The sequence below is a fragment of the Saimiri boliviensis genome, chromosome 6 (genome assembly GCF_048565385.1).
Source record: "Saimiri boliviensis isolate mSaiBol1 chromosome 6, mSaiBol1.pri, whole genome shotgun sequence".
NCBI lineage: Eukaryota > Metazoa > Chordata > Mammalia > Primates > Cebidae > Saimiri > Saimiri boliviensis.
The window spans coordinates 44,175,337-44,189,307 of record NC_133454.1 but is presented as its reverse complement, the minus strand read 5'-3'; the positions used below and the strand labels follow the sequence as shown (position 1 = coordinate 44,189,307).

General features: G+C 37.7%; 1 protein-coding gene across 1 annotated transcript in view; it reads left to right on the top strand.

Moving 5' to 3' along the window:
- The first annotated feature begins 3,046 nt into the window (after positions 1 to 3,046).
- Positions 3,047 to 13,971, top strand: part of C6H11orf65 (chromosome 6 C11orf65 homolog) — a 71,822-nt gene continuing 60,897 nt past the window's right edge. Inside the window, exons 1-2 of the mRNA XM_010334597.2 lie at positions 3,047 to 3,119; positions 9,197 to 9,286. Coding sequence (XP_010332899.1) covers positions 9,206 to 9,286 — 81 coding nt within the window. The 5' untranslated portion in view covers positions 3,047 to 3,119; positions 9,197 to 9,205. The remainder of the gene's footprint in view (positions 3,120 to 9,196; positions 9,287 to 13,971) is intronic.

Here is a 13,971-nt window from a genome sequence, read left to right as displayed (position 1 = left end):
ACTCTTTCTCTATTGCAATTCCCTTGTCTTGATACATTGGCTCTGTCTAGGTAGCAGGCAAGGAGAACTCATTGGGTGGCTACAGTCTAGAAAAAAAGAAAGAAAAAGAAAAAAAAATATTTAAGCATGGCACCATTATTTTTGTTGATGGTGAAAATACAAGGGCACACAGAAGACAAACAGTCCCCTGGCATAACAAGTCATTGAGTGAAGAGGACAGATTTCTCATCCAAGAATTAGCTAAAGATGCCAACTCCCTTCCCCTAGCATCTTCAGACCGCTAAGTCTCAACAAGAGGATTGATGCCTGGTTGAAGGTCTCTCTGGCTTCCTTTAGGACCACTGCAGGACCTGTGCCTTTGACTCACACCCACTCCTCATGTGTGACATTGTTTTTTTACTACGTGAGATATTTTCCACAATTATAAAAGATTCCATGCTCACATCCAGGGAACAGCCTTGGAGTCCTCTATTGTTGGAGTTTGTTCTACTGCCAAAGCAGAGAGGAAAGAAATAGCATGTAACTGTGACTCTTCTCCCTTGGCACTACAAACATTTCCCCTTTTCTCATGACAATTCTTTTTTGTTTCCTTTTCTCTTTGCAAGGTCTATAAAGAAAAATCTTTACCTTGTAAGTGGAAAGCAAGAATATTAATTTCATAAATATTGATAGTTGTATAATAGTAGTAAGACAAAGAAAAGAGAAACAGAAGAGAAAGAGAATGAGTGGAGAGGGGAACAGAGAGAAGGAAAGAAGGAACGATTTCTGTGAAACCACCCAGAAGTTAGTTCTTCCAAGTTCTGCTTCTTAGTAAACTGTTCCTAGATTTAAGCAGGTGCATGTAAATGAATAAACCTAACACTTGAGAGTGTCTAGTCTTAATGATCCCTTGCGGCTACTTTAAAGAAAGATAATTTTAAAGAACTGAACAAGTTTTACATGTATTAGAGTAATAAGAAAAGGTTGGAGCCGATTATGTAGAAATTGCCTAATTCTTCTGGATTGGGTTAGAGGTAACATAAGTACTCAATAGTGACTATTGTAAATACTTTTTAAAATAATTCAGATAAGCACTACATAAAAAATATGCAGAGTTTATCTTACTAGGTTGGTGCAAAAGTAATTGCAGTTTTTGCCATTAAACATTAATGGCAAAAACCGCAATTACTTTTGCACCAATCTAATAAAAATTATATGTAAACAGCAATATATCTTAAATTTATCTTTATATTTCATCCTGTCCATTTAGGAATTTTTGTTCTGAATTATTTACTGGCTTAGTTTTGTAGTTTTTAATTTAAAATTTTAAAATTGTGATAAAATATACATGCATTTATCATTCTAACTACTTTTAATTATACAATTCAGTGGCATTAAGTACATTCACATTGTTGTGTAGTTTTGTAGTTTTTAATTCAATTTTTTTTTTTTTGACAGGGAGTCTCGCTCTGTTGCCCAGGCTGGAGTGCAATTGTGCCATCTTGGCTCACTGCAACCTCTGCCTCCCAGGTTCGAGCGATTCTCCTGCCTCAGCCGCCTAAGTAGCTGGGACTACAGGCAGGCGCGACACCACGCCCAGCACCATGCCTGGCTAATGTTTGTGTTTTTGGTAGAGATGGGAGTTTCACCGTGGTGGCCAGGCTGGTCTCGAACTCCTGACTTCAGGTAATTGATCTACCCGCCTCAGCCTCCCAAAGTGTGAGCCACCACATGTGGCCTGAATTTAAGTTTTTTTTAAAGTTAGTTTCGATTAGATTGAAAATTAAGATACAGATATTTCCATGACTATATTTTTACAGTTTATTGTTCATAACTACTGTGTATGAATGCATCGAGGTAACTACATGAAGAGTAACTGAAGCCTGAAGCTCACCCCTTGCTTATGATTGCGATAATGATTTTAAAGAACTCTGGAAGCTCAGTGAGTCACTGAATTAACCTACCAAGAATTTTTTCTGTACAAATGTTTTCATTATATAGGAAAATTTTTCTTCAGGTGTTTTTTTCCCCCCTTAAAAGTTTGTCTTCCTTATAAACTAATTATATTCCATGCATGAATATAGGAGAAATGTAGCAGAACTGGGCAGTCCTAAACAAGATTTTTTTACACTGCAATAATCTGTGACCAACTAAAGCACTGCCAAAGTGTCAGACTCAGAATTCAAGTAAGTCAGACTTGCTTTAGATAAGCAGTGCTTGCATTTAAGGTCATTTGAAAACTCATTCAAGAGGTCACCTGCTTTCACTTAAAACCAGTTTAGCTTTGCCGGTTAAAAAGCTTACATTTAGAAATAACATTGGACTGCAAGTCACGTATTATTTGACATTGAGAAAGACCTGTCAAACTGCTAGAAGGATCAGTTTTCTTATTTTCAAATTAATAAACTAATTAAATAGGCCAGGCTTGTAATCCCAGCACTTTGGGAGGCCGAGGCAGGTGGATCGCTTGAGCCCAGGAGTTCGAGACCAGCCTGGGCAACATGGAGAAACCCTGCCACCACTATTAATAAAAACAGAAAAATTAGCCTGGCGTGATGGTGCACTCCTGTGGTCCCAGCTACTCAAGAGGCTAATGTGGGAAAATCATCTGGGGGTGGGGTGGGGGGGCGTCCAGGCTGCAGTGAGCCGAGATTGCATCACTGCACTCCAGCCTCAGCCACACAGCAAGACCCTATCTCAAAAAAAAGTTTTAAAAAATCAGTTAAATAGAAAATATTTCATTATATATCTCAATAACTTTAAGGTTCTTGGTTGAAGTGACTGGGCTTTATTATATATATAATGTATATATTTTATATATAAAGACAATCACTTTGGCTTCCCTTCCAAAATCTTTTGCCTCAAAGCTATCAACAATCGAAGGCGGGCTTCTAACAGATGCAGCAGTCTTCATAGGCTGTTCTGGATCCCCTGGACTTGGACAAGGTGCAGCTGAAGGAAAGGCCGACGGGGGGCGGGGGGGAAGAGGCGGGGCCTAGAAGGCGGGGCTAGGAGGGCAATGGGGCGGGACAGAACGGACTGAGTTACGTCATTTCCGCCTGCGACGTCTCCTAGGAGTCAAGCGACACCCGGGCCAGCAGCAATTGGCAGAAGGGAATAGTGTCGCCTGCTTACAGCCGGTATTACTCTTCCGCTAGCCTTTATTGCCACTGGTTTGAGCCTTCCTTGTTTCAAGGCCCTAAAGAACCCATACCCTTGGTATTCGTGCCCCGTCCGTCCCCCTTACGGACGTTTCATTCCTCTAACGCCCCGCAGCAAGGCCTCCACCTAGTTTGCGGTCCTGCCCGGGAGGAGCCCGTCCCTCAGAGCTTCCTTTCCTCGGCCGGGTGAAGTTGCGTCGGTATGATTGACAAGCCCGTGCAGCTCATATTGTGCGTTTACAGATCCCCACTCCCCAGTCCTCCTCAAAGATAATACTCCGTCCACCTTCCCGCTGACCGGGAAGTACACTTTAACCTTCTTTAGATTTTTATTCATTTCTTCCCCTTCCCGCCTCCCATTCCACCCAGGAAGTGGTTTTACGTCTTTTCATTTTTTGAGAGACAGAAAAGGGAAAGGCGTTTTTAAAGGATAGGTTACTAGTTGTTTTTCCTCTTCCGCCCTCAGTATCAAGGACTACGGGTAAAAAGGAAAAGGGAAATTACGAAACTTACAAAGGCCACAAGAATCATTTATTTATTCAATAAATGTAGTAGAGGAAACAAAACCGGAAGTATACATGTTCCAATCCCAGCAAATTAAAAATTGTTTGCTGCTTTTAAAGTGAAACCGAGCATCCAAACATATATTGTAGGTCTTTTTCCACGAAGAGTAAAAATAGACCAGTGAAAACATCATCTGTTATAATAAAAAGTTTTATTGACGGGATATAATAAGCTTGTAAAATCGTTATCTCAGAATCTACAAGTGGCACATGGGTGTAGTAAAATACTTCATTGCCTGAGGAGTTGTTTGATAGTATATTTTATGGTTTGTTTGTTTTTGTTTTTGAGATGGAGTTTAGCTCTGTTGCCCAGGCTGAAGTGCAGTGGCACGATCTCAGCTCACTGCAATCTCTGCCTCTTAGGTTCAAGCAATTCTCCTGCCTCAGCCTCCCGCGTAGCTGGGACTATAGGTGTGCGCCACCACACCCGGCTAATTTTTGTATTTTTAGTGGAGAAAGGGTTTTGTCCTGTTGGCCAGGCTGGTCTGGAACTCGTGACCTCAGGTGATCCTCCCATCTTGGCCTCCCAAAGTGCTAGGATTACAGGCATGAGCCACTGCGCCCGGCCTAATAGTACGTTTTAGTATCTTAAAACTTATGAACTGTTTTTACATTGGTTAATTTATTTGAAGCATCCTAATAACCACATAAAGTCAATCGTATTTCTTATCTGAAGCTAGCAACGGTCCCACTCTCCTTTCAGCTCCAGATGGTGTCCTCTTACACCTATTCAAAGGTTTTAAACGCTTTAGCTTACCCTTTTTTGCCTCTTTAAGTTCTCCTTCACTTTCATTTCTCCCTCACTGCTGGATGGTAACATTTTAACATGCTTTAGAATCTCCCTTTTCTTAAAAAACAAAAAACAAAAAACCTTTATCTGTTCTCAGTCTGCAGCTGCACCCCAGTTTTCTGTTTCCTTATAGCACTCCAAAGAACTACTACCCTTCTTACTGTCTCAACTTTCCCACATCCTCAACCCACCCCAAGCTTCCTTCCCTGCTTACTCCACTGAAACAGTGCCTTTGTGTCACTAGTGACTATCTGTCCAAATCTTTTTTTACCCCCCTCTCTATTTACTTGTCCTTGGAACCAATATTTGACACAATTGAATATGAAATTGTGAAACTTCATTGTTTATTTCTGAATTAGATAATTTTGAATGCTGGAATATATTTCCTAAATATTTTGTGTATTCATAAATATATAATGGTGGCATTTATGACACTTTTTTGGCGTTCTCTAAACACTCTTGGAAAGAATATTAAAATACTTATTATAGTCTTAATATCTAATTTATGTTTAGTTTTTTACTTTTCTAATATTTAGAATCAAGCATTCCCATAGGATGTGTATAGGTATAAGTTGGAAACCATTTTTGAGGACAGTTTGACAGTGTTAGGTTTTAATATGCATACTGTTTTATTTTTTATGAAGTTATATGAATCTGAACTATATGCATATTGTGGGAAAAAAAACACAACACTTCGGGAGGCCAAGGCGGTCAGATCACTTGAGGTCAGGAGTTCAAGAGCAGCCTGGCCAACATGGCAAAACCTCATCTCTACTAAAAATACAAAAGTTGGCCAGGCATGTGGCTGAGATGCCCAGGAGGCAGAGGTTGCAGTGAGCCAAGATACTGCCACTGCACTCCAGCCTGGGCAACAGAGTGAGACTTTGTCTCAAAAAAAAAAAAAAAAAAAAAGGAACAATCTGAATGTCCAATAATGGAGGAAAGATTAAGTAAATAATGACATACCCAGTCTTAGAACTACTGTGCAACTATGAAAATAATGAGCAAGATCTATATGTATTAACATGGAAAAGTCTCCATAGGTTATTAAGAGAAAAAGAAAATATGTGTAGTTCGATCATGTTAATGCAAACAAATCTATATGTGTTAGTATGTATGTGTGTGTGTATATATATACAGACACATATACATGTTTTAAAATTTTAAATAGAAAAGACCTGTAACAATTACAACACATAACCACTGAAGAGAGAAGTGGGTTAGAAGAAATGGAGGTGGGCAAGTTTTACTTTCTACTCCATAGTTCTGTATTGTTTGAATTTCTGTATTATTTATATAATAACTTTAAACAAATCCAGACAGTATTATGAATAACTTTGGATTTCAAACAGTAATGAGCTGTTAAATAAGGAATAATATTTACATATATCTCTAATGCTGTTTATTTGTCCTGATTCTACGGTTATTTGTAACTGATCAAAATGACTATATTCTGTATGTTGATCAGTGAAAAAGAACATGGACAAGAAAACATGAAAGTAATAAGGTGACCACTATATTTAAAAATTCATTATAATTATTTTTTTTATTTTTTCTCACATTTAAAAACTGAACTTGTGGTGTGATTTTTTTTTTAAGTTATGCTAAATCTCAGATGGCAAAGCTACCTTTTACATTTGTCTCTTTTAGTAGTGTAGTGACAGTGTCCTTAAAAATTATTGAAACTGATTCTCAACAATATTTGCAAGGAAACCATTTTTTTCATGAAGTGTCCCGAAATACAGATAAATTATACTCTCTATTTCCACCTGCTGCCTAGCAAGAGTATTTCTCAACATACTCTCCTTTGATCAGAATTAACAGGCAGGGCATGGTGGCTCATGCCTGTTATCCCAGCACTTTGGGAAGCCAAGGCGGGTGAATTGCTTGAGGCCAGGAGTTTGAGACCAGCCTGACCAACAGAGTAAAACTGTCTCTACTGAAAATACAAAAATTAGCCAAGCTTGGTGGCACATGCCTGTAATCCTAGCTACTCAGGAGGCTGAGACATGAGAATCACTTGAACCCGGGAAGCAGAGGTTGCAGTGAGCCGAGATGATGTCTGTGTACTCCAGCCTGGGTGACAGAGCAAAACTCTGTCTAAGAAAAAAAATTAACAAATCTTTTAGACCTGAGATATCATTCCTTATTCTCATTTGTGCTAATAGTTATTTTTAAATTAAGAGAATAATTGTACTTAAATATTACCTCAGTTTTCTAATTGGAATAATGCACATGAATAGTTTTTATTTTGGAAAATAGTTTGTATTACAGTAATATAATAGATATGATTTATTGAGTGGCGATGGTGGGTCAGAAACTATACTAAATGCTTTACCTGTGTTATCTGAGTTAATCTTCACAATTCTGTGAGTTAGATAGAATGAGTCCCCCTATTTTACAGGTGAATAAAGTTTGAGTGAGTTAAGTAACTTTTGCAAGATCACACAGCTAACGATGAAGTAGAATTTGTTGAGATTTAAACCCAGGTCTATCTTACTTCAGAGCCCAAAGACTTAACCTATTTCCCCATGCTTCCCGTATTATGAAGGATATTTGTAGGGAAAGCAAAAAATACATAAGTTTTTTTTCATCCTTCTCCCAACTCTTAAAAATGTCAGTTTAAAAAACAACAATTTACCAAATTAGGAAGAAAATACCTTTAGTTTTAAGCATCTGGATAACTTTAAACATCAAAAAGGAAAATGACAAACTGTGAAATATGTAAATTTTTCATTTTTTTAAATGGATGGCATATCCTTTTTGATAGTTTTTCTGTTTAGCCTCTGTCTTTCTAAACATAACGTACACATTAGATGTGTGTTTTATGTTTAAATAGGTCAGGGCTTTGGGATTTGTAAAGCCTTACATGTTTTGCATTTTACGTGAACCAGTTCAGATAAGTTTTTATTATTTTTAGAGAGACAGGGTCTCATTCTGTGTCCCAGGCTGGAGTGCAGGGGTGTGATCATAGCTCACTGCAGCTTTGAACTCCTTGGCTCAAGCAATCCTCCTGTTTCAGCCTCCCAAGTAGCTAGGACTACAGTGTGTGCCACCCTGCCCAGCTTTTTGTTGTCGTTGTAGAGTTGGGAGTCTCACTATATTGCCCAGGCTAGTGTTGAACTCCTGGCCTCAAGCAATCCTCCTCCTTTGGCCTCCCAAAACCATGGGATTACAGGCATGAGTCACTGTATTCAGCCCAGAATTTAAGCTTTTAAGCAAAATTTATTCACTTTGAACTATGATAAAGCATCTCAGAACCATATTGCCACTGTCAGTGTAATTAGTAACATTAGTTATTCTGTGAAGTATTAATAAATCTAAGATTAAGTAAAAATGCATGTTTCTCCCTGTATTCAGTGCATGACCTTTTTTTCCTTTCATACTTGATCATATAAGGTCTAGGGACCTGGGCAATTTTAGTGGTTGCAACTCTGTCTCTATGCATGTTAAGAAAGGTTTATTTGAAGTCATGCAACAGTGTGTGTAAAAGTCAATGACTTTCAAGATAAACTTGAATTTAATAACTGGCTTAATTACTTACCATTTGATCTTAGGCCTTAAAGCTTAGGCTTCTCATCTCTAACACAAGCATATTAGTAAAATCTGCTATTTAAGGTTGTTGCTGGAATTGGAAAAAACAAAGAACATATTAAGTCATCAATAATTGGGGACTACCTTTGGCTGGGTGCAGTGGCTCATACATGTAATCCCAGCACTTTCAGAGGCAGAGGCAGGAGGATCACTTGAGTACAGGAATTCAAGACCAGCCTTGGCAACATAGCAAGAACCTCTCTCTACAAAACATTTTAAAAATGAGCTAGGCATGGTAGCATGTGCCTGTAGTCCCAGCTACCCAGGAGGGTAAGGCAGAAGGATCGATTGAGCCTAAGAGTTCAAGGCTGCAGTGACCTGTGATTCTGCCATGGCATTCTAGCCGAGGCAACAGAGAAAGACTCTTGTCTCTTATTTTTATTATTTTGATATAAAATATTTTAATTGGTTTATTTATACAACTCTTTAATTTTCATTGGGTTCTAGTGGTAGTTTTTTTTTTTTTTTTTTTTTAAAGGAGTCTTGCTCTGTCACCAGGCTGGAGTGCAGTGGCACAGTCTTGGCTCACTGCACCCTCTACCTCCTGGGTTCAAGTGATTCTTCCGCCTCAGCCTCCTGAGTAGCTGGGACCACAGGTGCGTGCCACCACACCCGGCTAATTTTTTTTTGTATTTTTAGTAGAGACAGGGTTTCACCATGTTGGCCAGGATGGTCTCGATCTCTTGAGCTTGTGATCCCCCTGCCTTGGCCTCCCAAAGTGCTGGAATTACAGGCGTGAGCCACTGTGCCTGGTCTCTAGTGGTAGTTTTATAATGGAGCACATAAAATGATTTTAGGCTGGGCGCGGTGGCTCATGCCTGTAATCCCAGCACTTTGGGAGGCCAAGCCAGGAGGAGTTTGAAAGTAGCCTAGGCAACATAGCAAGACCCCATTTCTAGAAAAAAGAAGTAAAAAAAGAAAGCCAGGTGTAGTGGTGCATGCCTAGAGTGGCTATTTAGAAGGCTAAAGTGAGAGGATCACTTGAGCCCAGCAGTTTTAGGTTGCAGTGAGCTATGCACTGCACTCAAGCCTGGGTGACAGAGCAAGACTGTCACTAAAAATAAATTAAAATTATTTTAAATGTACCCTTTTTGCTCATTTTCTTTTAGGAATTTCAAATGCCTTGGAAAGAGGACTTAGAATTTGCAAAGCAGGATAAAGCTGCCAGAGTCATTCAGCAGGCCTGGAAAAGTTTCCTTGTAAGTTTATTTACAAGTTTTATTGAGATAAAATTTTTATGTCATAAAATTTAAAGTGTACAGTTCAATACTTTTTTTTTTTTGAGACAGGGTCTTGCTCTGTTGCCTAGGCTGGAGTGCAATAGCACAATCTCGCCTCGCTGCAGCCTCTGCCTTTCATGTTCCAGCAATTCTCCCACCTCAGCCTCCCAAGTAGCTGGGATTACAGGCACACTACTACACCTGGCTAATTTTTGTATTTTGGTAGAGACAGGGTTTCACCATGTTGGCCAGGCTGGTCCGAAACTCCTGACTTCAGGTGTTCCACCCTCCTCAGCCTCCCAGAGTGCTAGAATTACAGACGTGAGCCACCGCCCTTGGCCAGTTCAGTACTTTTTATATGAAGTGTCCAATTCAGTAGCTTTTAGTATGCTTGCAGAATTGTGTGCCACTCTTTACTTTAAAAAGCAGACTTTTTAACGTTTCAAAAAGTTACAGTTATGTCATTAGCTGCACAAATATTGAGTTCCTGATCTGGGGCAGGCACTTTTATAATGGCTATCAATGAAAGTATCATTAATAAGATTATTTGCCTTTCACCTCTAAACACTTTAGTTCTTGACTGAGGAACCAGTATTGTGAGCAGATGTTAGGAATATAGTCACTCATTAAATATTTATTGAATACTTATTCTCGAAGAGCTTAAAGTTTATTAATACACCAAATCTGGGTTAATGTCATGGTCACTTGTGCTCTTATAAGGGTAGAGCTGTTCTTATATGTGTAAGGAATATTCCAAGTTGAATTATCTGGTTGGGTGAGAGCCAAGAACTAAAATTACCTCACTCTTTTCTCTCTGATAGCAGCAATACTCTGTTTGTGCCTGGTAATTTTAAGTGAAGTATTATGGCTCTGTTTCTAGCACATGCTGATGCAAAGGTTTTATGGCTTACAAGACCACCTTTGTATCAGTTAATTACATTTTGTAAAGTTGCTTCATTATTTGTCTTTACCAAAGCCATAAAGGCTATGCTGAGGTATAACTATGTTAATTTCTAACACTAAAATAACATATATTTTAAAAAAATACAAGGGTCTCACTATTTTGCCCAGGATGGTCTCAAACTCCTAAGCTCAAGTGATCCTGCCACCTCAGCTTCCCAAGTAGCTCACCCTATGCTGCGCACCATTGTATCCAGCTAATCTTTTTAAAAATTTACTCAGTTGGTTTTGATCAACACATTTATCATCTAGGATTACGCTTTTCTATCATTTGCAACTGTTTTCTTCCACATCCAGCCAGCCACACACCTTTGACTAGCTGTTGTGTTCCTGGCATTGTGCTAGGCAATTTCACAATACATCCTTGCCTTTAAGGGAGCCTCAGTAGAGAAGTCACATAAGTAAAGGGGTGGTGTGTGTGTGTGTGTGTCTGTGTGTGTGTGTGTGTGTGTGTGTGTATGTGTGTATATATAGACTGAGGACATATTTTCACCTATCCCTCAAGAACTTCATTGAAATGATACTATATAATATAGAAGGTTAATCCATAACAAAGAGAAGGGGGGTTCATCAGCAGATAAAAATTTTATCTAATTTTTGGAAAACCAGAAACAGATGATAGCATCCGGTTGGAAAAACTGTAGAAACACTTGCCTAGGCAGATTTCATAGGGGTTACAGTTTCCAGTGAGGGAATTGGTTTGCCATTAGAATCCCAGAGAGGATATGAATTAGGAGTTAACAATTTAAAAGAGCTGGAAGGAGAAGGACTGAAGACAAGGAGGTTAATTGAAGGTCTGTACACGGAGCAGCTGTGCCAGTTGTCTTTTGCAGATCAAGAGCTGCAAGTAGGTGGATATTTACTGGTAGTCTTGCTAAGTTGGGTTCATTATGTATTTTATATATGAACCCCATATTTAATATATGGTTTGCAAATATTTTCTCCCATTCTGTAGGTTGTCTCTTCATTCTGTTGATTATTTCCTTGCCTGTGTAGAAGCTTTTTAATTTAATATAATCCCATTTACCTATTTTTACTTTTTTTGCCTGTATCTGGGGTTAAATCAACAAAATTATTGCCCAGATCAGTGTCATGAAGCTTTTCCTCCATATTTTCTTCCAGTAGTTTTACAGTTTCAGTTCTTATATTTAAGTCTGTAATCTATTTTGTATTAATTTTTGTATATAGTATGAGATTGGAGTCTTAATTTCATTCTTCTACTTGGGGACATTCAATTTCCCCAGCATCATTTATTGAAGAGACCATCCTTTATTCATTGTGTGCTCTTGGAATCTTTGTCAAAAATCAACCATAAGTGTGTGGATTTATTTCTGTGCTCTCTATTCTGTTCCATTGGTCTACGTGTATGGTTATATGCTGGCACCACACTGTTTTGATTATTACAGCTTTATAGGGGATTTTGAAATCAGGTAGTATCATGCTTTGTTTTGTTTTGTTTGTTTTTGCTTATTTGGGGTCTTTTGTCGCTCCATATGAATTTCAAAATTTTTTTTCCTGTTTCTGTGAAAAGTGTCATTGGTATTTTGATAGGGATTGCATTGAATCCGCAAATTGCTTTGGGTGGGCTGGACAGTTTCACAATACTTTCCATTCCATGAACACAGAGTAGCTTTCCATTTATTTGTGTCTTATTTGATGTTTTTTAAATCAGTATTTTATAGTTTTTAGTGAACAGGTCTTTTGCCTTCTTGGTTAAATTTACTCTTCAGTAAATTTTTTGGGGGCTAAGTATGGTAAAAGGGATTGTTTCTTAATTTCTTTTTTGGATAGTTTGTTTTTAGTGTATAGAAACACCACTGATTTTTGTATGTTAAGTTTGTAACTTTACTAAATTTTCTCATTATTTTTAAGAGTTTTTGGATAAAGTCTTTTTTTTTTTTTAATTTTTGTTTTTCAAAGATGGGGTTTCACCATGTTGGTCAGGCTGGTCTTGAACTCCTTACCTCAGGTGATTCACCCGCCTTGGCCTCCAAAGTGCTTGGATGACAGGCGTGAGCCACCATGCCCGGCCTGATAAAGTCTTTAAGGTCTTCTATATATAAGATCATGTCATTTGCAAACAGAAGACAATTTAACTTCTTCCTTTTTTTGATGTGTATATCTTTTATTTCTTTTTCTTTCCTAATTTCTCTGGCTGAGACTTCCAGTTCCATGCTGAATACAGGTGGTAAGCAGGGGCACCCTTGTTCTTGATCTTAGAGGAGAATCTTTCAACTTTTCACCGTTGAGTATGATGTTAGCTATGGGCTTGTCATATGTGACCTTTAAAGACAAATTAAGGAGTATACTGAGACAAACAAAAATGGAGACACAGCATACCAAAACTTATGGGATGCAGCAAAGGCAATTCTAAAAGGGAATTTCATAGCAATAAATGTCTATATCACAAAACAAGATCGCTCCCAAACAACCTAATATTACACTTCAAGGAACTAGAAACAGAAGAACAAACTAAGTTAGCAGAAGGAAGAAAATAAAGATTAGAGTAGAAGTAATTAAAATAAAAACTAGAAAAACAATAGAAACTAAGAGTTGGGTTTTTGAGGAGATAAACAAAATTGACAAATCTTTAACTACACTAACTAATAAAAAAGAAAATCAGGTGTGGTAGCACATGTCAGTAGTCCCAGCTACTTTGGAGGCTGAGGCAGTAGGATCATTTGAGCCCAGGAGTTTGAGTCCAGCCTGGGCAGCATAGTAAGACTACATCTCTAAAAATAAACAAATAAATAAAAATATAAAAGTAAAAAAAAAAAAGCAGAAGACTCAAATAAAATCACAAATGAAAGATGATACATTACAACTATTACTACAGAAATATAAAGGAAAATAAGGAACTACAATGAACAGTTATATGCCAATAAATAGGATAACTTAGAAGAAATGGATAAATTCTTAGATATATATAACCTCCCAAGAATAAATCATGAAGAAATAGAAAATGTGAATAGACCAATAATGAGTAAGGAGGTTGGATCAGTAATAAAAAACCTCCTATCAAAGAAAAGTCCAGGATGGCTTCACTGTTGAATTCACTGATGGCTTTACTGTTGAATTCTACTAAACATTTAAAGAAAAAATAATAATCTGCCCGTTTCAAACTCTTTCAAAAAAATTGAAGAGGAGAGCATACTTCTAACCTAATTTATAAAGCCAACATAACTTAGCTACCAAGGCCAGACAAGGATGTTTTAATAAAATTACAGGCTAATATCCCTGGTGAACATAGATGAATAGGATCTTCAACTAAATACTAGCAAACTGAATTTAACAGCACATTGAAAGAATTATTCACCATGATCAAGTGAGATTTATCCTTTGTATGCAAAGTGGTTCACCATATACAAATGTGATAGACCACATTAATAAAGGATAAAAACCATGTGATCACTGCAATAGATATTTCATATATTTTACAACACTTTTAATCTGAAATAGCATTTTATTTTATATTGATATAGCTACCCTAGTGTTCTTTTGGTGGGTATCTTTACATGGCATCTTCTCCTATTCTTTTCAGCTTTTTTTGCCCTTATCTTTAAATTGTGTCTCTTGTAAACAAAATATAGCAGGTCTAATTTTGCATAATCCTAAGCAATCTCTATCTTTTAATTAGCATGTTTAGACCAGTTATGTTTATTGTGATTACTGTATTCATTGGGCTTAAGGCTACCACGTTGCTT